At 35.6% G+C, this 26,252-nt stretch overlaps 1 protein-coding gene across 1 annotated transcript in view; it reads right to left on the reverse strand.

Annotated features, from left to right (window-relative positions):
* Positions 1–24,534, reverse strand: part of FAP (fibroblast activation protein, alpha) — a 35,235-nt gene extending 10,701 nt beyond the window's left edge. The window contains exons 1-19 of the mRNA XM_009084429.1: positions 24,441–24,534; positions 23,088–23,183; positions 21,247–21,341; positions 21,070–21,144; positions 20,876–20,928; positions 19,860–19,932; positions 17,912–18,032; positions 17,216–17,370; positions 16,037–16,140; positions 15,576–15,711; positions 12,461–12,505; positions 10,915–11,019; positions 10,754–10,824; positions 10,115–10,168; positions 9,669–9,793; positions 8,427–8,474; positions 5,491–5,589; positions 4,685–4,754; positions 2,803–2,997 (exon numbers count right to left, since the gene is read on the reverse strand). Of these exons, the coding sequence (XP_009082677.1) occupies positions 2,803–2,997; positions 4,685–4,754; positions 5,491–5,589; positions 8,427–8,474; positions 9,669–9,793; positions 10,115–10,168; positions 10,754–10,824; positions 10,915–11,019; positions 12,461–12,505; positions 15,576–15,711; positions 16,037–16,140; positions 17,216–17,370; positions 17,912–18,032; positions 19,860–19,932; positions 20,876–20,928; positions 21,070–21,144; positions 21,247–21,341; positions 23,088–23,183; positions 24,441–24,534 (1,814 nt within the window). The remainder of the gene's footprint in view (positions 1–2,802; positions 2,998–4,684; positions 4,755–5,490; positions 5,590–8,426; positions 8,475–9,668; positions 9,794–10,114; positions 10,169–10,753; positions 10,825–10,914; positions 11,020–12,460; positions 12,506–15,575; positions 15,712–16,036; positions 16,141–17,215; positions 17,371–17,911; positions 18,033–19,859; positions 19,933–20,875; positions 20,929–21,069; positions 21,145–21,246; positions 21,342–23,087; positions 23,184–24,440) is intronic.
* Positions 24,535–26,252: the final 1,718 nt, after the last annotated feature.

Genomic DNA, 26,252 nt, shown 5'->3' on the forward strand with positions numbered 1-26,252 from the left:
TAATACTTTCATCATAATAATTTTTGTTCCAGTGGATGAGGACTCTGTCCAATTGGTTCCTTGGCAAGAAAAGTTCTTTTTTTGTTCTTATCTGTAGAATCCACCTGGTTCATAGAAACACAGAGCCATCAAGGTTGGAGCAGACCTTTAACCATTAGCCTGGCACTCCACTGTAACCCCTAAACACTAAACCGTATCTTCCAGTGCCAGATCCAGATGCTTCTTAAACACTTCCAGGGATGGTGACTAATCCACTTCCCTGGGCAACCTATTCCAATGCCTGACCACCCTCACAGTGAAAATTGTTTTTCTAATATCTACTCTGAATCTCCCGTGCCTCAGCTTATGACTGTTCCCTCTAGTCCTCTCACTACAGGCATGGCAGAAGAGACCATCCCCCACCCCTCTACTACCCCCTCTCAGGTGGTTGTTAGAGAGCAATGAGGTCACCCCTAAGCTGCCACTTCTCAAGTCTAAACAAACCCAATCCCCTCAGCCATTCCTCATATGATGTTTTCCAGACCTTTCATGAGCCTCATTGCCCTTTGCTGGACTCGCTCCAGTACCTCAATGTCCTTTTTAAAGTGAAGGCCCCAAAACTGAACACAATACTAGAGGTGTGGCCTCACCAATGCCAAGTACAAGGTTATTCAGCCCAGATGAGATTAAACCTCATACATTGTACTCATGCTGTACATATATATGTGTGTGTGAGTATGCATATGTATAGACACACACACATATGCAGAGCAAAAAGTTAAAAAAGTGTACTTCTACTTTTACCTTTCATTTCCCATAGCTGTAACATCCAACAGGGTATTAGCATTTTCATTGCTTTAATGCCAAAGGTGCTGGATTACCATTAAGATTTACACTTTATCCTGTAAGATGCTCAACATACTCATGTCACAATGAGTTGATGCTCTGATCTCTCAAGAAGCACACTATCAACGTCTGAGATTAGAGATTCCCTGGAGAAATAAACTTTCTTTTTTAATGTAAAAAGCTCATAATACTATAATTTAAAAAAAATGATGGAAACATCTTCTAGTGCTCCAAGTAGATAATAAGACTGAAATGTATGAAAGGTGCACCTTGCTTATGAACTCTGTAGTCAACAGGTCAAAGTGAATCATAAATACTAGGTCTCCTACAAATATCCTGCATTGGAGTCTGAAGATTGTATTTCCAGAGCTGTATTAGCAACAGCAAAGAGGATGAGGCAGAAGACCACAAATGTTCAAGAGTGACGGATAAAAAAAGATAGGTTCAGACACATCCCAGGACACACATTTAGCTTTATTTACTAGGAAAAGCAAGAGTGACTGACAACACCCAAAATGCGGGATACTGTCTGGGTGGGACAAGGTTAGAAAAGCCAAAAAATGATTCAGTTTTGTTATATGACTGTCTTAATCCCTGGGGAATCTTCTACAGTAAAAACCCCTCCAAGAACATCTCACTAGAGTATAGGATCCTGACTAAAAATCATGCATCTTAAACAATGTGTTAGATCAGGAAGATGGAATGCACTACTGTTAACTGAATAAAAATTTAGTCTAGGTGCTGGCAGCAAACTGAGAAGTGTGAAGTCTGAGGTCATTTCTTCATGGCCTGTCTCAGCAGATTTTGCAACTGCAGAACCAATTTAGGTTCCCTCCATCTCTGACATTTTATGTCTGAGTGACAATTCAGAGTAATAGAAGAGATTATGCTGCTGCTCCTAAAAGTTTCAAGAAAGAAAATCAAATAACAGTTTAACAGAAAAAACTGATATGATATACAGCTATTCTGGATCATTTATCACTGAAAGGATAATGGTGTGTTTATATCATTGAGGAGGAAATGAATTTTCACAAAGCAGAAAGAGGAAGAAACAGATATCCTCCTTACACACACAATGTGTGTGAGGCAATGTTCTCAAACAAGTAAAGAAAGCTGTGAAAACCTCGACTGCTACAAACAATTTCTGCCTAAGATACTCAGTCAGGTCTGAGAGAAAGACCTTATTTACTGTTGCAACTGGAAATCTATCCATACTCTGATGGGCCAATTTCCAGACCAAAGGCTAGACTAAATTCTTTATTCCTGCCTTGCATTCATCTCTGTGGGGTTCAAACTAACACTTCCTAAAGTGTTCACTTTTGCAGTGCCACTCTATCTAGAAGATTAACAGACAGCCTTTCTTTACAATCCTCAGCTTTTGCTTCCTCCCAAAACCTCTTCATAGGGAATTATTTTCCCTTGGAACACTTTCAAGTGTTTTGATGCAAAGGAGCAACTGTTGGTGAACACCCATCAGGAGAACTCAGGCACTTTCTGTTGTTCCTAGCTATCCTAAAATAGCACAGCATGAAGTTTATGAGTAACTGACCTCCAGAAGGTTTGTGTCAGTTCAGTTTTGCAAAAAACTTCACATTTGACCTTTAGCTAATCAGCGTGGTACATCACTATGGATTGTTCGCTAAGCTCTCTGTTCACTGTGGTAGGTTTCCCCTATAGGGAAAGCTTCAGAATAATGGATAATACATTGGCTTACCTCTCACCACTGACATTTGTATTTCCTTAGGCCTAGGACCAAAGCTTCTGATGATGCTCTATTACAATGGAAGTGGTCAGGTCCAAATGTGGACTTCGTGGTATATGGACTTACTATACTACACAAAACCTCACTGACATTGAGCAGAGAGTAATATTTTTACAAGCTCTTCAGAAGAAAGGCTCAGAATTTAATATTTTTTTTCACGTTACTAGTTCTAGGTATGTAAATACACCAGTTATACAGGGAGATAGTCTACTTACTTCACTGCTGAGATCTGGTCCTCAACTTCATAGACTCCAAGTTTTCGATATACTGCATGCAAAACCTTGTCACCTTGATAAGCTGTTCCTCTGCCATCCACTAAAGCAACAATAATTCCCTCTTTGCTTGCAAGATAGGTTATCCAGCTAATGCTAAATGTTTCCTTTACATTCTGACTGCAAGGTCCTCCATACCTGAGGATGAAAAATCATACATTTTCAACCCATACTTACAAATTTATAAATGATTACTGGACCCTGGACTACAGCTATAGGTGTTTCTAACATTTTCTCCACATGTATTTTACTATATAGCTGTGGCTCAGAGAGCCCAGTAGACAAACAGTTCAATTACCATTTTCAAATATTGATGAGATTTTGCTATCTAAAATCCATTTTAATTGTTTAGGTCTTAAACCTAAGACAAATAATTAGTTTTAGCTCAGACTAAGGGGCGCAGCATCAGGTTCTTGCCCGAGGAGGAATCATGCCTCAAAGACTCAATTCCTTCCTTTCTCCAAATTCCATAGGTGTAACAGCCCTTTTTGATGCTTTTCTGGTTTCTGCATTTGATCTCCACATGCAGTTAGCAATGCCAAACACAACAGGAGAAATACATCTCCTTACACTTTCTGGCCATCCCCAGACCTTTGTTTCAGTAGGGTCCATCATGTGCTGTTGGAGCTGCAGGCAGAACACACCCACACAGCTGAGCAATACAGAAAGACACTCCTCATGAGAATGGCCTAATGCAAGTTATGCAAGTTACACATTCGACCTTGCGGACAGACTCTTCTACTCTAAACTTCATTCAAATACACTTAACATTCTTTGACCATTGGATCATCATTGGTTAATAAAACATTACGTAGAGTTTATAACACCTAATCAGCATTCCTTTCTGTTTATTTTTTTTTACATGACTGCAATTTTTGTTGCCTTTCCTGCATGCAGGAAATGATGTCAAATGCTCTTAAAGAAGACAGTCCACATGGCTGAGGTGTGTTTGGTTTTGGTTTTTTTCCTAAAAAAATATTATTCATATTAGCAAAGCTGAAATCAGTACTTTCAGACTGTCTCATGATAAACAGAAGCAGCATCAGAGCTAAGAACTTCAAGGAACAGCCCACATGTTTTCACCATTCTCATGAGAAACTAATCCTAACCATGCGAAGATTAACATTAAAAAACTTATCGATCTCCATTGGGTTGAATTTCTATTCCAGAAATACATTAAAAACCCATCACAACTGCCACGATGGAGAGACGGGATGCAGCTTGATGCAAGCAACATGTCCGTTTTTTGTTGTTTTTCACAAATCCTTATAGTCCCTTTGCTTAGCATATTCTGCTGATTGAAATCCTTATATTTGCTTAGCATATTCTGCTGATTGGCTTATTCTAAACATTAGGGTGTGTACCAATTGGTCAACCAAAGGCACAACTTGTTGTTTTACCCCAGCAACATCCCAGCAACTTCCCAACTCCGGGCGGGTGAGCCAGCATGCAGGTGCTTTCTGTGTGTACCAATTGGTCAACCAAAGGCACAACTTGTTGTTTTACCCCAGCAACATCCCAGCAACTTCCCAACTCCGGGCGGGTGAGCCAGCATGCAGGTGCTTTCTGTTCAAGGGTCCCATCTCCACACCTATTCCTCCCAAGGCCCTCAGGCAACAAGTCCTAACACATCCCTAGACTAGCCCAGACATGCTGGAGCCTTGCTGAGTGCAGCCAGGCCACTCCCCACACACAACAAACAAAACAGAACTGAGCAGTTTTGCTTTTGCTGCATAAAGTGATGCAAATATCCCAGGTTTGTTAAATTATAAGAAGCATATTTCTGACAAAACAACAATGTTCAAAGAAAGGAAGTGTTACATACACCTGAATAAGCAGAGGGTACTTCTTGGATCTATCAAACTGTGGAGGTAGAAGCATTTTGTACCACAAAACTAGAAAAGACATATAAAAATCATATTTTTAAGCATTAAAATGATTCCTCCAGGCATAATCCAGAGTTTGGTGTAACAGTATATGAACATGAATCAGCACATAATACACAATGCATGAACTGTGAATCACAGAACTGATGCAATTAATTGTTTATATTGAGCTGTTGAAGAAAAATGAAGAAATAAAGTACCCACTTTAACTTTAATTTAGCTATACATAAAATTATTATTATTACACAAACTCTTGGTTCTCAGGTTTCCCAGGTGCCTAGAAAAGCACAACTAGGAATATAACTGTTGTTAAGATTATCAGAAATTAGTTTTGAAAACTTTACATGGATTTATTACCATGGAATACTGTTTGTAAAGTCACTAGTGAAAACAACAGTGCATACAAGTCAATATAAAGTGTAACACATTATCAGCAGTTTGCATTTCACATTTTATTACCACCATATTATATTGTTTTTACCTGATATTTAAACACTTTATCAACAGGATGAAAGAATTTTTAAAAAATTGCATTGTGAAGTAAAGATGTGTTTTAACTACTATTTTACTGAGAGATACCCTGAGGTATCTGAAATTGTTGTTGAACAGGGCAGAACAAAGCCTCTTCTTCCCAATCAAACTAACAAGTTTCTTCTACAGAAAGACAATACTTAATAGAACAAAATTAAGACCAAATATTAAAATGATAGGAATAAAAAGTATAATCAAAATGTATAATTCTTACTTATACCATCCACTTCAAGTTTATTAATTTCTTCTTTTGGCAGTTTGATCTCTTGCAAAGCAGACTGCAATTCCCAATTGTCTTCTAATACTCTGAGCTCTAAGTAAAAGAAATGCCTGAATTATTAACTGATTCATTGTTAAGAAAGGAAATCTGTGAATTTTACAAGCAAAGTAATGAAACCAACTCAGACACTTCTAATTGGGCATGATCACATAGCTAAATGAAAGCAAAGCACTGGTATTGCAGTGCACAAATACTCATTAGATTTTTTTTATAGGATATACATTTTGCAATGCAACTCCTTTCACATGTTTCCTCTGAGTGTTAGGAGTCCGAGATGGTACAAAGAAACTCCTTTCTCCTGCAGAGCCCTTATCCCAGTCTTATAACACGGTGGGAGCTGGAAATGCAAAATTCATCCCATTATGTAAAACACAATCCTATATCTCCTCTCATGCTTCCCATCACCTTAACCTCTGAGACCTCTGGGCAGTGTGGTTAAGCACACAGTTGTTTGGGAGTATCTTGTTTCTGAGCTAAGGCAGGAAATTCAGTTTCTTAAAGGGTTATTGCAAACCCTTGCTTAACCACTGTACAATACATTCCCACACAAAGATAGTAGAATTACCATATAACTATCCTTGGTAATATATTACTACACACTTAGTGAACAATTTTTTGTGTTTTGGTTCGGGTTTTTTCCCCTTTTTTTTTTTTTTTTTAATCCGAACAGTATTTCAGTTTATTGTTTTACTTGCATTAGACAAATTTTATACTTATATAATTGAAAAATTCCTATTTAAAATTTTGTCAATGTACAGCACAGACTGCAGAACCATATATTATGAATCCACTGCGTATTACTTATTTCTTTATGTGTTTTCTCATGAGTGGTGATGGATGAAGAATATGTACATAAAGGAAATCTGTGACTTTAGCTTCACTTTCAAAAAGAAAGTATCTTTTAAAACTGCAGGAGATTTTTCTTTTTGAGTTTACCTTCCCCCCACTCCCACTTTCTGGAAATGCTCAAAAAAATAGAAGAAGTATTCTTGTCTCAGCATGTATTGAACTAGATAGTGCTCAGGACATACCAGAAATATAACACTGGAATTTGTTCTTTCAAAGTACTCTTGACAAGTTTTGCAGATTCAAGTGGGTTTTTTCATGGCTGAAATATCATCCTAGCTTTGGATACTCATCCAAACTCAGCTGAACCCTTTCAATCCTTCCCCTAAAAACTACTGAAACTTGCCTATTGCCACAATTGAATTGTAGGCACTCTGGAAGGAGCATCCAAACTCGTGTATGTTAGTTTAACTGCACATGTCCTACTAAAATTCATTGGTGATGTATTTTCAAAATGCTGCCAAATGCAATGAAAATGGATTTACTAAAAATAGTTTTGCACCACAGAAGAGATTATGAAAGCAAGGGACTTAAGGAAAATGAATCCAAAAAAGGTAATGAAAAAGTCAAAGAGAAGCCTGAATTTGTTTTTATTCCTGAAGAATAATAGCACAGCAGAGTGAGGCATCATGAAACAAGTGGTGAAAATCCATTCCATGGAACTGTTCTCTCCTGCAGAGAGGTTAAGAAACACATAATTGCAGTTGGCACTTAGCTGCATTTCATGCAATTCATACTTCGATAAGGTAGTAGGGACTCTTGATATACAGAGTAATAATGAATAAGGGAAAACAGAGCTATGCCAATGGATTAAATATGAAAAAACCCCCATGCATGAGCTGTATTTAAACCATTAAATCTATTTAAACCTTCTGCAAAGGAAATACCAGAACACAGTGTTTTTATGGCACAATTGCAATAGGCACATTAACTAGCCTTTTCCATCTGCAAACATTTTTGAGTAGATAAAAACTGAGATATACCAACTCCTATTGGAGTAAAAATAATATTATGTTGCAATTTATTGACTTCTACATGAATCACCACAGATTAATTTAGCTTGACAATATTGTGGCATTTGTCTTCCTTATGTTTTTGTGTGTTTTCTGGTAAGACAATACTCAGTTAATAGTAGGTTATCAATATGGGCTGAACTGTAAGGACCATTAAAACTACCAGTGTATTTCCACCAGTTATTGGGGAAGGAAGGGGAATGGTAAGTCATTGAAGTTTTATACAGGACCATGCTAGTTTTCATGACATTTCAGGGACTGAGGGCTTTAAGTCAGAGAATTTTAAGGGAAATACAAGGAATAGAGAGAGAAAACTCATGGCAGAGCAACTAATATTTCCATAGTTAGAAAGTTCCTGCTTGTCTTGATTGCAAACAGTCCTCATTAACAGGCTACTTAAAGAATGAGGGCTCTAAATGTTTCTTGCTGGAAATCCCACTTTGTATCAGTAATTACACCTTGTCTGAAGCAGTTATTTGAACAAATCATCTGAAAGAGCTTTTGCTTTCCTCTGACATCTCTACTGATGGCTGAAGAGCAAGTCATTGATCCAAATTCTAATCAGTACAGCACAACAGGTCAAACTTTAAATAGTACACTGTTGACTTTGGTATAAGGTAGTGTTGTCTAATGAAAAATATCAGAAAGTCTTGTGTTCATCCAAATGTAAAAAGGAATAGTCTGGAAATCACAATAATATTTTCTCAAAGTTTGACTCAATATTTGGTAGACAAAGAGTTGCCGATGTTCATTTTCTCTATAGTGTGTAAACAGGAAAACCATCGGTTTGCTATGAAAGTGCTGGACTCAGGAATTAAAATAAAGGCATCAGCGTGTTCATTGATATTTGGATTTTACTAATTAACAAATGTAGAAAGACACTAGATATTTTAATACCAAACAAGAGAAAGGCTTCTTGATCATAATCCTAAACACTGTATTAGAGGATCTGCATAGTGAAAATCAATGAGTGTAACAATTGCTCAGACACAGGCAGCATACTTGCAGTACCTCTATCACTGTGGTTCTCAAAAAGAGTAGAAATGGGAATCCCAGGACCTGTCACAAGAACAATAAGAAACCAGTTTATAGTTAGAAGCTGGAATTTGGTGATGGAATGTGTATTACATTACTACTGGTAAATGACAGAAGTTAAAGACATCAAAGTTGAGACACAAATCTGAATCTTCTCAGATGTATAACCCACTAGTCCCTGCTGCATGACATACATAAGATACTGCGTGTGCACAGCCTTGCATACATATAGGCATTGCTTAGCAAAACAATAGAAGCAACTTTAAACCCACTAACAAACTCTTCCTCCCTAGAGATGAAGTGACACCTAGTTAATACCTGAGATGTGATTACATAAGACGAAAGCAGAATTAACAATGTGAAACATTCTTCTGAGAACATGTCACATTGTATTTTTGAAGGTGAGTGCCTTTCATATGGTGACGACCTTACTGACTATTTTGTGCGAGAATGATTGAAAGGTGTTATTATTTCCTACATTTGGTTCTCTGCTCAACGGAAGTTCTAAGGAACTTTTCAGCTGATAAGTCAGTGCAGAATCAGAAGAACAGTAAACTTTGTATGAAATACACAAAAGGAAAACCTTGGATACTTTTCTTTTTTTCAGATCGTCACCTCACTGTTCTCTGATTTCAGTAGTGGATGAAACCTCAGATTACTGAAAACACCTAACAAAAGGTTCTACAGGAATTCATTTAATACTTCAGTCTTACAAGTGGTGTAAATGATTACACATCTTGAACTGAATTTCTCTTAGCTGTTATTAAAAACGTTCTCAGATAGTAAATAGCCAACATTTATGGCTGTCATGGGTTTTGATAATTTTAATCAGGAAATACATTGTAGTAGTTTGTCATAGCTAACTGATCACATAAATTGGAAATCAGTGTATATTTCTAAGTCCTGCTCTTGCTGCTGCAAGAAAAAGCATGACTCCCATGACCCAGTTTAGAATCTGTTTTGGGACATGAAGGACATTCAGGAATTTCTTTTTGATTTTTGCTGAAAATGTAAAAAAAAATTCCTGAAAACATTTGTATTTTCTGAAACATCTTCATGAGATTTTTGATCATAGAAAGTTTATTTCTGGAAATCTCTCCTGGTTATTGAGAAATTTCTATGATTCACACAACTATCGTTTGGGATAATCAGTATTAAAACCAGCGCCAACTAATTTGAAAGAACAACTGATTACTTTTGCTTCCATGCTATACATACCATAACAGATCAAGGCATAATACTTAGAACGTTCACTGAATCTTGCTGTATAATACTGACATCTCTCTTTTCTTAAATTGCAAGTAATACATTGTTTTCTGAGAGGTTTACTTCCAATACTGATTCTAGAAGGAAAATAAAGACGTAGTTATTTTGCTACAACTAACTTCACATGTGTCTGCCTCACACTCTTGAACACAGGCACTGTACATTCAGAATGGTTCAATTTAAAAATAAGTGTTTGGCCTTTTTATGGATTTTTTTCCCAAGAGTATACTTAAATGTTAGATGTTATTTTTCCTCAATTCTCAGATATAATCTGAGGTCAAGATTTAGTTAAAATGGCTTGTGAAATTACACTTTAAACATCTTGAAACTAAATTATTGACAAATCCAGATATCTTCTATCAACCTACTATCATTAAGATAACGTTGATAACACTTACTTGTAAATATTCCTTCTTCCTGGATAGCCTTCAAATTCATTGCTTGAATAGAAACTGTAAATTCATTTACATGTTAATAAATAATTAATGAAGTAATGACTTATGAACCAGCATCAAGATGAAAAGCTGTCTTAGAAGTTAAATTAAACTTTCTGAGTTTTCTGCATGTGATGGAAGAGTAGTTAAGCTTATATACCTTGCATCTTAATAAATCTTTCCTCAAACTATGATTAGATTACACATAAGCCATATAAACAGTTCTGTCTTAATTCTCATGAGCTAATCACTCCAATTATGTAAGCTGTATCTATAGTAAGCTGAATGAGAGATCATAAAGAGTAGCTGCAAATTGTGTGAGGGTTAAGCACATGATTAAATTAAGCATTTTTAAATAAGTCTCCCTAAGATGGGTGATTAAAAATAAATAGAAAATTGAGAGCAATTTGCAAAGAATCTCTCATAAGTAAATCAAATTTACAAACATGTGGAGTGCCTTTGCATACAAATTTGTAGTGGATGCATTCAGATAAAAACAAATTATACCTAGTTCTAACTTGACGAGTTAACAAATGGTGTTCAAATAATTAAGTGTTGTTTTTACTGGCAATACTCACAACCTGTTTTCTTCATGACACTTACATTGCATCATTTGTTACTCTGAAAATGTATATTGCTTCCCATTCTCCACTTGTAACTTGGATTGCATTCTCCTGTGTAGCAAGACATTTAAGTTACTGAATATTGTAGAATTATTTCAGGAATTTACAATAGATCAGTGTAGAACACTTTGCTTGACTTACCACAGAGCCATTGATGTAATGAATGTGCTTATAACCATTTTTGTCACTAAAAATTTTGTAGTATGAACTGGTGTCTGATGTAAAATATGGTGCAGAAACAAAGAACTGAAACAATGGAAGAAAAACAGTAGATGAGACATAAGTAAGACTGTCCAACCTGTTTAGCAGATTATAGTACAAATACTAAAAGTAACAAGATTATTTACTTAGTTCAAATGGGACAAAGTACTTTGCACAAATATTTACCTATGATATTCAATATCCCAGACTTTACAGATTACAGTTTCTAACCTGTCATGTCAGATTTCTTAAACTCATAATATAGACACATATATCTATATCTATATCTATATCTCTCTCTATAAAATATAGATAAGCATCCCACAAATGTGAGCTCAGAGTTTGGCTGTTTCACTGAACAAACACAGCACTAATAAATGCATATCTGAAGTTTTCCATACTATTCCACTAATGTTAAAGAACAGTTTATTCCAGATAAGATCGTTTAACTTCTGCTTCCTTTCAACCACCTCTTTACTAAACTTGTCAGTTGAGGCTGAGTTACTGCAGCTGTAACTTTTATTTTTAAAACATGAAGACTTTTGAATAATACTAACCCAAGCTCGACTAGAACCTGTGATCACAAGCCAAATTGTCCTGAAGACTGCTAATTCTTGAAATCCCATAAAGGCCAAAGCAGGGATTTATGCACATGTGCAATTTCTTTCTCTCTAACAAAAACCTATTATCACAATCTTAAGTGGCAAAAAAAAGGACCAAGTAAAGTAACTAATCCTTGTAAATGTGTGATCTTCACTTCAAATTAAAAGACACCTCTTAAAGGACAGTGCACTAAAAATCAAAACTTGCAGTTAAGTCCACTGCAGGATATTCAGGCACAGTGTGAGGTTCCCCATAGTGGAGTCTGTTAACTTCCCCTGCCTGAAAGTAAACATAAGCAATACCACATGTTCACTGTTGTACTGTATGATCGTAAACACTGAGTTCATGCTCTTACGATTTCCTTATAGATTTGTTTTTACCGCAAGTTTTCAAAGATAAATGCTGTGTCCAGGGCTACTGGGTAGAGAAAACTCCTTTTTCTTAGGGGTGACTACAGAGAAGTACCATCTACCCTTGTAAGTGGGGTGTCTTACCTTAAGGGTTCCTGCCTAGCTGAAGATGTGCAGCACTTGGCACTAAATCTCTGTTCTGAATGGACAGGTTTTATTCTTGGCCTCCAGGATGCTGCTAAGAATTACACTGCACTATGAACCTACCTCTTTTCATGACTTCCCTCCCGTCAGTATTGTGTCTAATCAGTTGGTCTTAGATTTTCAAAAGGAGATGGAAATAGGACTCTAAACTCAGAAATCAGGTAGCCAGATACTGTATCTAGCACAGCATTAAAAGTTCCACAGTGCAACGGGTTTAAGCAGCAGTGTTGTATGACACAGGGGGTGCTTCATGTTTCAAAACACTGATGTGAAGATGCAGAAAGTTGTAGCTTTTCATGGAATCAAAATAGTACAACAAGAAAACCTACTCCGCCTGCCCATCCTGTTTGACTCTCTTCTATGTGCTGTTGATTCTGAAAAACAAAATCAAATGTACACTCTTTAAGATCAAGTTTATGGAGACTCAAAATCTTCAAATAAACAAATCTGTAGCTGTCTGCAAAAGAATTTTAGAATACATGCTGTGAAGGTTCAGGGACTTGAAGGTTGTCTGAAGTAAATAAAAAATAAGTAAATAGTAAATTATTATTTTTTAAGAGCTATCATCAGAGCTAAATAAAATCTAAAAGTAATTGGTTTAACCTTATGCAACTTTTTAACTGAAAACAAGAATTAACAACTACTTAATCTCATGAATAGTTCAGTAAACACCCAAGTAAAATATTTCAGTAACAATAATATTAAAAATCCATTTTAGGTATTCAGCAGGTTCATATTTTCTTTTATTTCAGAGCTATAATGGTGGATAATATGACTACCAGGCACATCTTTTAAATGTAAACTTTAAAAAACTTAAAAATACAAGCCAAATACTTCAACTATATAAAGTTGAACATAAAACATAAAAATCAATGCTCTCCATATTTGGATTAGAGATATTAAAGGGTCTGATTATACAAAATCTCACAATAATGTAAGCAGCAAAAATCCTCCAGATTACCTTGTCCTGAAACTATGAATATAAATGTCTTACCTCCTTGTTCTTAAAGCTGATTTTAAAACAGACTTATACTGTGCATAAATGGATCAGTACCTTCTGCAGCTAAAGGTGCCTTTACATTTTTATTTATGCTTTGCTTCTAAGATTTCTAGTGATAAAATAGGTAACAATTCTCTATTCAATGTATTTATTTTAATACAGTGTATCTTTACAGTCTGAAATAAATTCAACACACTTGCTTTCTAAGGAATATTGCTTGTATTTGTTATACTCAATGTGATCTCATTAGTACTCAGAATCATCCTTTCTCCCTTTCAACTTAGTCTCTGCAAGGTGACTAATTTGAGCAAAAGTTGCAGGTATTTGTCCCTTAGAAGACTGTTCAGTACTTTGCAAGGACTCCACTGAGCTATTAACTCAGAAGACGGATTTAATTTCTTTTTGAGATAAGAAAAATGGGATGTATTGTTTTGTATCTGCATCCTAACTTTATTTGCCTTTCTTTAAATTAAGACTCAGATCTCGATGACATAGTACATTAGGGATATATTTAAATTCTCTCATATGAGTAGTCCCCTTGACTTCTATGGGATTCTTCTATGTGTATGAAAGTATTTACAGAATTTAATTAGAGAACTGTCTTCTTTATAGGCAATCCCAATTTCACAAACACATGCTTAGCTTTTACTCACATGAATAGTTCTGCTGAAGTCATATTGGTTTCTATGGTCTATTCACATGAGCAAGACCTGGACATGTGAACATTTCTGATGAATCTTCACTTTAGGAACATCTTGCAGATTATATTTTGTTATTATTTTGAAGTACATAAAGCCTAGCACGTTTATTGTACATTAGAGTCTCGACGTAATCTGAATTCAACAAGAGAAGTATTTTTGCCAAAGGAAATGTACAGAGATATACTTTCTAATGGCAAATAGAGCTAATGCAGCACTCCCATCTGTTCACACTCCTTCGATTGGCCATTTGTGCAAACTTTAATGTGATAAAAGCATTGTATCACTGTATAAATATAGAATTATAGAAACGTCAGTAGTGACTCCATAAATAAGGTTTCATGGAGAAATGCAATTAAACAAGGATCATGAACACAGTCCTGCAAGATGTTAATTGGTCTGGTCTGGTTCCAGCAAAGCAATTAAGCACATGCTTAATTTTAAACACATAAACAGACCTACTGGAATAAATAAAACTGGTTATGCGCTAAAAGTTAAGCTTCTGTTAAAGTACTTTAGTGGACTGTGGTAGAATCCTAGAACCCTTAAATATTTTTTTCTGTACATTAAAATATGTAGTTATTAAACTATAAGTTACTTGGAGGTAAGAGAGAGATTCAGTGTAAAGTATTCATACAGTGGAACAATTACTTAGGAAACACACTGAATGCTGCATTAAATATGCGTATTTTTCTAGCAAATTTCAATATTTCTCTGTGGAAAACTACTTCAGTGATAATGTTTTTGAAATAACAGGACCTTAAATTCCCTTTAAATTTGCAACAATTGTATCGTAAAGGAATAAAAATTATTTTCAGCTTGAAAAGTCTGTGTCAATAAACTGAATTTACAATTTATCAGTTTTACAGAACTCTTTTGTAAGTATTCTTGCCTTTTATTACCCATTAGTTCAAGGTTTCATCTTAATGCTAGCTTTATAGGTGCTCTGTACTATCAACCCTAAGAACAAGACAAGCAAACAGCATCAATACTAAAATACAATAAAGGATATTTCTATACTAGACTTTCTGAAATTCAGGGTTGTCTTTCCTTCAGGATTTAGATGAATTTATCCGTGTCTACACTCTTCAAGCCTTACAGAACTCTGTTCTGCTCAGCAGAGCACGGTTTTTCCCTCCAAACTGTCTGCATCATAGAATGACATATTTAAACAAAATGTAGAGCTACTGTTGCAATTAGCCTGGAGTTTTCTGTTCAGATCTGGCTGTGTTTCTGAAAACTTGCCTGCTCTCTCCAACTGTATGATTTGATAAGACAGAAGAATTTCTTCCTCTTGCAATCCTGCCTTACTTTTAATCTGGATGTTCTTTCAACTAATTTAACATTAATCATAAAGGACATGATTTAATCAGACTTAGTATGAAATTTCAATATGGTATAATAAGATTTTCTTTAAAACACAAATACAGATCCGATATGGTTCTATATTTGAAGATGAGTAAGCAAGAAGGAATTAAACAACAGTACTGAAAGCTTCTCAATAGCATTATTCTGGTTTTTGTTGCTTTGTTTGTTATTTAAGCCTCACAAAAAATATTTTGGTGATTCTATTTCTTGTTGGAGTCATTGAAATCTCTTCACCCTTCCTCCAGCAATTAAAATATTGAAAAATGTGTCACTACTAATAAAATAAGAATGTGATCAAACACTGCAAAATACACTTATGGCAGGGATTAGCAAATACAAATTTCAGCAATTTGAAATTTATATTTCCAACTTCATTACCTCTGGACAGTCCCACGTATTTGAATGTTGTTTGAAATCACAAATAGCTAAGACTGAAAAATTCTGGATTCTTTTTAGCCATTGCACACAGACTCTAGTATCTGTTACCCAAGTAAGCCAAGTAAAATAGTGATCACTAAAAAGTAAAGAAAAAAAAGTAAGAAATGGTGGTTATTAAAGAACATGAATACAGAAGCAGTACTACAGATTGTACCCCCATATTGCTCTGTGGAAGGCAATAGCAAAGCTTCCACTGTTTTAGGTTATTTTTTTCCTTTGTAACAATGCATCATATGGACAGGCAAAATCAAAATACAACATTTCTAGTTAGCTTCTGATCCTTGTAGGAGATTAATATGGCAGTCCACTGTTAGAAACAGAACAACTCAGAGGCTCAAGCATTTAAAACAAATAGACAAAACCTTTTAAACCAAGAAAAGACATATTTGATGGCACACTACCTGGATGCTATGACTGTGGGAACTGGCACCTCCTTAGGACCAAATGCTTCAGAGTTAATAGTGTCTACAATAAACACTTTAACAGTAGGATTTTTAGCCCCAGCCTTCAAAAAAAATATATCAGGTTATTCAAACCAGGCTCTGAACATTTCAGATCAAGGAAAATGACAACATGTTTTGCAGGAAAGTAGACAGGTTAAAAAATAAGTCCTCAGTTGAGCGTAATATGGCAAATGTGGTCTTCTAAGATCTCAGAGTGACACTGCAGCAATAGTACCTTACTTAATTTTGCATCATTTAATAAGTAAAGAAGAAAACCTTTTAAACAGTCAAATTTAGTGCCTTTCTATACTAAAAGGCAGAGAATGTGCTTGATGGGAACCAGCATTCTGTTTGCAGTGTGGATCTTTGCAGCACACACTGCACTTACTTTGGCATAAAACTCCAGGAGCATGTACATGTGATTGCAAGTGCTCTTGGACATCCCAGCTGTGGAATGGCTGCCTAAACTGATTTCATGCTTGCTTATTCATTGCATACATTATTAGTTTTTTAATTCTTCTCCATGTGTGGTCCAAACCATCCAGTTTTACTTTAGAACTGTAACACAGCTGACAGGTGAGCAAATTCTTAAGACACATTAGTATGATCCCTTGCAATCATATGAACATGACAAGAGTAAGGAGAGCTCTCTAATACATGTTGAAGAAATGTCAACCAAAAACCTTCTTGCCTTAGATCTGGCACTTGAAAGCAATTAAAATGCAAAGCCCCTTGAGATCAAAAAGCCCTATGAAGTGTGCAAATAAACTGAAGCCATCATAGCCTTTATTTTTAAAAATAAAAATGTCTCATCATTTACTTACTGTAATGAAAAATAATAACAACTGTATAGTTAACACATCACAATAAGTAAACTGAATTAAAAAAAGGCTTGGCCACACAAGCAGGCACTTTGCCCATGCTTTTTACTTACAAGAGTAATTCCATTTATGTCACTGATACTATATTTACAGTTTTGAATGCACCTACAGCTTTTCAGAACTTGGCCCAAGTTTTCTTTCATTTAGGCCACAATGGATTTAACCACTGTAATACAACCATTTTTTAAGCACAGATTATTTTATCATTGTCATAACTAATTTCTCAACCATAAGTCAAAAGAATGCTAAAACATACCTTTGGGTATGGGATAATTATCTTTCTAGGATACTGATCCTCACCAAAATATGAATATTCAATAACTGGTATGTCAGAATCATTAAATTGTACATATGCTAAATATTTTCCACTTGGAGACCACCACAGTGCGTATTTGGTTGCTAGCATTTCCTCTGAGGAAAGAAAAACAAGAATGACAGTTTATCTTTGTAATGTATCTTCTAATCTATTTAAACATTCTACTCAGCAACCTAGACATGTAGAGACAGTGACACTAAATAAATAACATCAAACATACTGCATTGCATCTCAGTTCTGAAAGGCCTTAAGAAACAGGCACATGGATCCCATTTAACTCACTTGGGGTTTTCCTGTGTGTTTGTTTTGTTAAATTTTTTTGGATGCACTGAACTGCCAAAATCTTTACCAGAATTAAAACTTCCATTAAAGCTTAATTCCCAGTCACTGCCTGTGCATCAGAAGGAAGCTGAACCTGTAGTGTTCTGATACAGTTTCAGTAACAAAGAATCATGATTTTGGTTACACACTATGAATACAAAATTCAGTCATCAGACAGCAAATAATATATGGAAATGAACAAATCCTTAGGGCTCTAAAAGAAAAAAGCATCATCACAGGTATTTTAGAATGGATTGTGAGAACCAGGTAATTTAAACAAATCATGTTAGTTGTTGCCCTTCAAGATTTACTTACCTTCATAGACCCAATCAGGAATCCCATTAAATATTTCATTCTGTTTTCCATCACTAGTTATTTTAATTGGTGCCTCCCTTGGACTTTGTTTCAAATAGATATTATTCTGATATACATATACCTAAAGACAAGTATTTCTTATGAGTACAGGCAGTAACAGAGGTTACAGTAAGATCATCTGTAGCTAATGCTCTTACATTATACCAACATTAAGACCTAATGAATACAAAATGGGAAATAAATACTACACTAACATCCCTTGCAAAATCTGCGAGGGTTTTTACCTCTGTAAATAAAATATACATTACAGGCCAAATTCCATGTTCAACTATGTCAGAATAAATTCTGCACAGCTCTTTTTTGTTTTAATAGACTCCAGAGGATTCTGTGGCTAGTTTTGGTGTGGAAAATCATTAAAAAAAGTTCAAATCTTTGCAACTCATTAGAATAGCTGTTTTTTAAGAGACCCTTGAAGTGTTTTGTGACTTTTTCTTCTAGTTCCACTGAAAGCAGAAGATAAAAACAAATGCACAATGACTGAAAAGAAAATAAGCAGACTTTTAAAAATCTGTCTAAAGGCCTAGGAAGGAGATGTGAGATGAGACAAAAAAAGGCTTTACTCTGGGCAGGTTTGTTCCTTTCTAGTAAAATAATTGCCAAAAGTGAGTTCTTGTAAGGAATGCCTGCAGGTCTTGGATATCTCTAAATTTCAATCAAGTGAATTGACATGTGGTTAAGAAACCTGCACCAGAAACATCACTTTCTTAGAACATCATGCCTTTTGAAGTCTAAGCATTTCTTAGCAACACCACTGTAACATTTTAACTACTTTGTGCTTCAAATGAAAAACAAAGCAACTGCTAAACTCTCAGATACAATACAAGGACTAGAGAGTGACAGAAGCATGGAATGGTTTAGGTTAGAAGGGGCCTTCAAGGTCATCTAGGTTCAATGCCTCACTGTGGGCAGGGAGACCTTCCACTATACCAGGTGGCTTAAAGTCCTGTCCAACCTGGACTTGAACACTTCCAGACTATTCTATAAAACCATCACAGACTATTAGTACTAGAAAGATAGGAAACTATTTTCATTGTGTTCTGTTTCCAGAATTCTTGATAAAGAAAATAACAAAACTTAATTGAGAGAACTAGGACTCTGCTGGAACACGGAAAAAAATTCCTAATAAATTGTCCATTCATATTTAGCCTATTGGGCTGAATATTTAGCCTTGGGTATTTTTTGAAATGAGACTGATGTTTAAAATTTTTTATCTTGCATGAATATTTTGTCAATAGTGGCTAAGTAATAGAAAAAGCCACTAATGACTATTGGGCTGATGCTTTGGGACCAAGAATATGAAAAGTTTCTAAACTTCTGAACTTCTGTGTATGCTGGTTTGAGCTGAAGTAGAGTTAACTTCCTTCACAGAGGCTAGTATAATACAATAGTTCTATTACAATGACTGAGAAATAGATATTTGGCTATCAAGCAGCTATTTAAAAAAAAGAAAGTAACTTTTTTGTAATAAGAATCTGGCAGCCATTTCCTAGAGTAAAACTTTTAGAAGAGGTTTTAAATACTGCATCTCTAAATCTCTGTAGTAAATTAATGTGTTACACAGTGTTAAAGGAAAACACATTGGTTTTCAGACCTTGAAACTACATTTAATCCTATATAAAATTATGTTGGTCAATTCTTGATAAGAAACCGGTGAGCAAACTGAAACACATAATGTAGATGAGAACATAGATCATTCTTCCATTGAGACACAGACAAGATATATTTTAACAAGTTAAAACTGTTTTCTTTGTCATACTTGCTCACAACTAAGATCAATAAACAGTGGCCTGTCAAAAATATCACCCAACAAAATAAAAACTAAAGGCAGATAAATGTCTTCTAGCCACACAAAGCAGATTAATTCTAGCACTTAATTATCTTTACTAACCAATTTGTGTCCAACGGGTGACCAGGATATATACTGAATTTTATGTGGAAGCTGATTCTCTGTTACAAAACCACTAAAAAAAGGAGAGAAGTTGAGATGGCTTTTTGCACACAGTGCAAATGTATCATTATACTCTACATTAACAAAAATTCACGAAGGGCTGTATTTCCTAACTGCTTATTGTTTCTCAAGCAATGCACAATTAAGACAGGCAGATACATGCAGCAACATGGTATGCACCAGTGGCTTGAAGGCTTTTAGAGGCTTAACCCTTTGAAAACATATTCAACAGCCCCAAAAGCCACCCTTATCTTTTTCCAAATACTGCACAAGCATCTACAGTCATTTGCTCTATCTGCAGTCTGCATTACAGCCTCAGCAAGTTATTGGGAAATGTGAACTCAAGATACAGCATGCTGAGGCAAGCATAAGAGCAGCAGTTACAGCATTTGTTAAGGATCATGACCCACATGCAGTACCTCTCCACTCACATTAGTTTGCAGCAATTTTTTCCTACCACCTTGAGCCAACAGTTTCCCAAGAATGGCACAGCTCAGTGCAGCCTCTGTTGCTCAGAACTAAGAGGCATTTGTTCACGCTGACATGGCATAAAAAGGTGACTGGGGAAGCAGATGGCATCCTTCGAATTTGGGTGGAAAGAGGAGTGGTTTGGGGAAGGTCTTGGGAAAGAGACCCAATGCCATGCAAGAAACACTAAGCTTTTGAGGAAGGCAGGATGGGCTGTTACAAGATCACTAGAGCACTAAAGGACATGTGAGAGTTTTAGGAAAGCTAAAGATTAGATCAATGATAAAAAGAATGAATTAGACAACAGAAGGGCATGGAGACATCAGATGTGAGACAGAGTGGGACAGCAGCCAAGAAATGACCTGGCAGATTCAGACAAAAGCGAAGCAGGGTGGTAGTCACATTTCTACAGTTTTTCAGAAAATGTTTGCAAGAACATCAACACAGAGTATTCACCACAGCTGTCTGTGAGAAGTATCAGGCCTTACCCATATATGAGGTCATAAATGTGGTATGATGCTGTATAGGAGTATCTCCACAGCTGCATAATTAAACAAGAATATATTACCAGTTTGGAAAAAGGTAACCTAATTACAAATAACCAGCTGCCTTTTCACAGCCTACCCACTTCTCAAGAAAGCACCAAGCAACATTTCATTAAGGGATATTTTAAAATAATTACCTTTGAATAATTGCTTTCCAGAGCTATGAAATATTTGTCTGATGACAACACATAATTTGAAGCATTAACTTGCTTCTGAAAGATAAAGAAGTAGATTAGATTCTAGTCTCACTTTTAAACTGGGACTTGAAATGCAACTGCATTTCTCTGCCTTTTATTAAATGCAAAGGTACATACCATTGTGCTGTTAGTCATGATGGTAGTTCGGTAATTCATGTCAACATTGTAAAGAATAATGTCATCTTCCGCAGACTGATGAAGATATTCATTATCTTTATAAACAAGATAAAATGGCTGTTACCTTCACGGAAGATACTACAGAACAAATCCGTTTATCAACGTATCATTTAACAAGTAAATGCCAAATTTTATTCTCAGTAATATCTGATCAAGAATGCCAGTGATGACAGAACCATTACAAGGTCAGTATCGCATGATTTAAAGGAAACTTTCAAGATATCTGCTTATCATTTTTCCAGAACATTCTCATTTTTATATTCTGCAGATACCAGCAACCCCATGTAACTGACACTACATAAAAGACACTGCCCTTACTCACACAAGTCCTACAAAGTGAGGGTGAGTGGCATTGAATGAGAATGGAATTTAACCCGACCCGTGCTCAAGACCTGAGCCATAGTTTGGTAGAGAGCGAAGATCAGAATTTTAGTTTCAGATCATTATTTTCAGTGCTATAAATAGAGAAAAGAAATTACATACTTGGTGTAGCTAAAGAGTGAGACTTAAAGTTTAAAAGCAGCCTGAAACATTGTGTAAGGTGTTCATTTTTAGGAAATTAGATCACGCTTGGAACTTTCGAGCACACTTCTGTGATTCGTGTAACAGCACTTGTGCTGATCTCAGACACCCTTAGGATGAAATATTCAATTTTAACTCCTTGTTTCAGAAGAGAAGTAGACATATGGAATGCTGTAGGCATGACTATCTATGGAATCTATGGCATGATTTTTGCGTGAGCTTTGTGACTGCTAAGAGGAAAGATAAGTCTCGGTGGGAAGGATATAAAGAGGGAAGAAGAATATTAGGTTTAGATGATATGCTGCCTACATGCTTCAGACATTCAGACAGAATCCTAACAAACAGTGACCTAATTTTTAAATCACACAAGCAATATCAACATCCTTCAAGTTGTTAATAGTAAAATTTGACCTGCTGCTAGCAATGTCCTGTAAGGCTTCTCTTCAGTTCTAAAATTGTGGGTTTAAACTAGCTTGGTAAGAGTCCATGTGAACGGGCCCTATGCTCCTTGCTCTAGACAGAGAACAGTAACTGCTTGAGGCAGTGCATAGATAGGAGTGGTAGTAGTGTATGAGCTAGAATGAAATCCAGTCTAGTTCTAGCATTTCTGTGAAACTAAAATTCAGTGATAACAAGACCAGTATTTCAGCCACACACAGATAAATTTAGCAGCAGCAGTTAGCTTCATGTATTTATCCTCAGCCTTAAGGAACTTGCTTAGAAACTAAACTTTTTTTTCCTATACAATGCCCTGGAACTCAGGAATTTCAGCAGTGTCAGTATTTCCTTAAATAAGATAAGAACAGTTGGGCTCATTGCAGAGCCAGGTACTACTGAAAACAAAGAACAGGGCCTTTAAGACAGACTACCTCAATCATTACAAGTGGCAAGTAAGAAAGTACTGTGAAAAGCATAAAAAGGAGATTGCTTAAGGAATGACTGACACATTGACATATTTCTTTCACTTGCTGCAATGAATATGACAGTAAAAGAAATAAAACTCTGAAGGCCTCTGTAAAATTATAGTTTAGACTTGACTCAAACATGTCGGTTGAAACACTGAATACCTGGAATTTCTAGAATGACTGACAGGATAGTAAATTTGAACCATAAGTTTTGACTAGCACATTGTTTAATTTCATAGTTAGCATTCATTCACAGTAAAGCTGGAAGGAAACTGCATTTCTCAGTCAGTGTAAACCAGTATAGAAATACATATTAGAAAGGCTTATCTATGTTTGAGGAAAGGTTTTACTTACCAGATACCCAATATGGAAAAAATGTTTTATATTGGAACTTTCCATTCAAATAATCCTCCAGTGTCAGAGCTCTGGGACCATCATCTGTGTTGACAACTAAGAATGAGACAGAAAGTTTCCATTAATGCAAAGTGAAAAGAAAAGAAAAGAAAAGAAAAGAAAAGAAAAGAAAAGAAAAGAAAAGAAAAGAAAAGAAAAGAAAAGAAAAGAAAAGAAAAGAAAAGAAAAGAAAAGAAAAGAAAAGAAAAGAAGAGAAAAAAAATACTAGTCCAATATTTTCTTTTTGTTCTTTATTTAGCACCATGGAACTGTGAAAATACCATAATCCTAGAGATATGCAAAGAGTAGGCACAACAAAAAGGAAAAATCTCTGTTACAGTTCTGATAAGGTCCTCACCTTTAGCAATACAAAATTAAAAACTAGACAAACTGATTTATTTCATCCAGTCATTTATGCACTCAGACACATCTACTTTTAGACCCTGAGAGTTCAAGAAAGCCTTTTCCACACAAACAACAAAAGATGTTGTTTTTTTTTCTTAAAGTATGGGTTTAATGAACTTGTAGAGACAACTATTTTAATTGGGACCTGCACGTATTCAGCAGATGGTCAAACAACAGGATATGCTTACAGACCCCTACTGCCAAATTTCATAAATGCCGCATCAACCATTGTTAGAAGATGGCTATAAGGCTTGTGAAATAACCACCATCCACATATATTTCTTAGCAGCTACATGAAAAAAACAGATGAAGGTATGCAGGTAAAAACAATGCTGAAAAGTAACGAATGAGTGAACCAAAACTTGAGCATTTTATTTAATGCTGCAAAAGAAAGTTGACAATGATTCTGTAGACAAGACAATTACATAGATATTTGATTTATAAGCAGATCAGACAACTTCATTAATATAATGCACAAAATTGTGGCTGGGTTTGTGGCTCTTGTCTAACTATGTTACTTCCAGAAACTAAACACCTTAAGCTTGGGCAGATTTTAAAACAAAATTCAAGGACAATCAGCTGGATGAGAAGAGGATTATCCTGTGCAGTTCCTGTGCAGCACCTATGCACTTCACAAGAGTGAGAGCAGTCAAAATATTTAATCCTCAAAAGATACAGGAACTTTTCTGATAAAGGCCAGTGTATAAAGTTCAGCCTCATAATAATGGCAGCTTTTCAAGTCTAGGCATTCTGGATTCTATGCTTTTCTCCTTTAAAATCAAGGGGACTTTTGCCATGGGCTTCAGAGGTAGTGGGGATGTCATACTGCAGCTTAGTAGATCTCTGCCACTTCCCCTGTTTGTTCCTTCAGATCTCTCAGATGACAGTCAGATAATCAAGATGACTCACTGCCCTCAGGTTTCATATCATGCTCCATCACTTGCTCATCACAGCTGCCCTCTCTGTTAAGATCACACTGACTTCCTGGGAAATGTTTCTTCATATTCTCTTCTATGGTACTTTGTAATAATAATACATATTATTTTCTGCTAAGTGACTATTACTTACTGTAGAATACACATGTCAGGTTGACTTTTGACACAAGCCTTGTCTGCACTAATGCAGAAGAAAGCTGTCACAAGAAATAAAACTGATTGTCAATCCATAGGCAAAAACCTATCCATATAAACTCTGAGCTAGCAATACATCCAGAAAATATCCCAAGAAGTTCAGTAAGAAGTTAATGCCTCCTGCTAATAACATGACTGTATATTAGAGATCTTTGAAACACTGATGATAAACATAGAAGATCACAAACTTAAAAAAATGCATAGAAAATAATTCCAAAGAAGAATCCAATTCTATTTATATTGAGTGATGATAACTTATCACTATCTTTCAGTTTAAATTATTTAAATGAAAAAGCTTATTAGCAAAAGCAATCTTCCATTAAGATCTATTTCCAAGGCTGTGTGTATAGGAGGCTTAAATTTGCAGTCCTTTACCTTTACCTGGTAAAGTTTCCTGGTTCTCTCACCTTAAGAGGATTTTTTACTAAAAATCAAGCAATAACACAGATTTCTCATCATGGGTCTCATTTTCATAGCTCTAATTTAAATCTTCACTCTGTTACCCATCTCACCCTTACATACTTAATATTCTGTGATGATTTATTATGACTACTAATGATTTTCAAAATGTGTCCACTCAGATCTGAATTTCCACCAGTGGACTGCAAAAAATCTGAAGACAACTATTTCTTACTTGAGTGCTTATAATTTTGAATGCTTGTTTCTAGGCAACAGAAGACATCAGCAGCATCTTTAATAGCTTCTTACAATTGTTGCTGATTCTTTCTTCTACAACTAAAGACTTGTTCAAAAACAGTATCCAAAATTTCTGCTCACAAAACAGATGCTAACATGAAAAGTACTTTACATGTCTGCAGCACAATATAGACATTGATTTGGATGGCTGTTGGTAGGCTTGGTAAATTGTTTCATTGTGGTTTGTTTCTCTATGAAAAAACAAAGATGAAGAGAGATGGTGAGGGATAAAAAGGAAGCAAAGAGCAGAGCCAACCACAGAAATGAAAGCTTACCAAACTTCAGCTTTGCTTGCTTCCCTTTACCACTCTGCTGTCTCAGTTTTAATCCTTTGTGGTCCATTTGCATGCATTTACAGGATGCGCTTCTGTATTTCTCTACATACTGAATCGGTTATTTTGCTTCACAGTGTAACTTTATATATTCAATGATCATAATTACTGGTTCATGCATTAGAGTGTATTCGACTTACATGCATAATTGTGGTGATAAAAGTCTGCAAACATCTAATAATTGTTACTGGCTTTATGCAGGTACATTCTCCTTTACTGCTCAGTTCATAGTCAAGAGAGAGCTTAATAAAACACAGAAAGCAAAACTTTCAGTTATATTAAACTCAGGTTAACATAATGCACACCAATCCATCACTGTAAAATTCTGTTTGTGTTATCAGGATTATTCTCTTTCAAAGACTGAATGTGGGTAAACCAATGCAACCCTTGCTTTAAATTTCAAAGCCCTGCTGACTTATTCCACAACATGTTCTCATGTGCATCCATATAAATTGTGCCTACTCCTGCCAAACTAAAGCAAGCATACAAAATAATCAGAAAGCATTCTGGTTTCTGTATATGCTATTTTTTTATATCTGTAGTTACATATATATATATATATA

The sequence above is a fragment of the Acanthisitta chloris genome, unplaced genomic scaffold (genome assembly GCF_000695815.1).
Source record: "Acanthisitta chloris isolate BGI_N310 unplaced genomic scaffold, ASM69581v1 scaffold16661, whole genome shotgun sequence".
Classification (NCBI taxonomy): Eukaryota; Metazoa; Chordata; class Aves; order Passeriformes; family Acanthisittidae; genus Acanthisitta; species Acanthisitta chloris.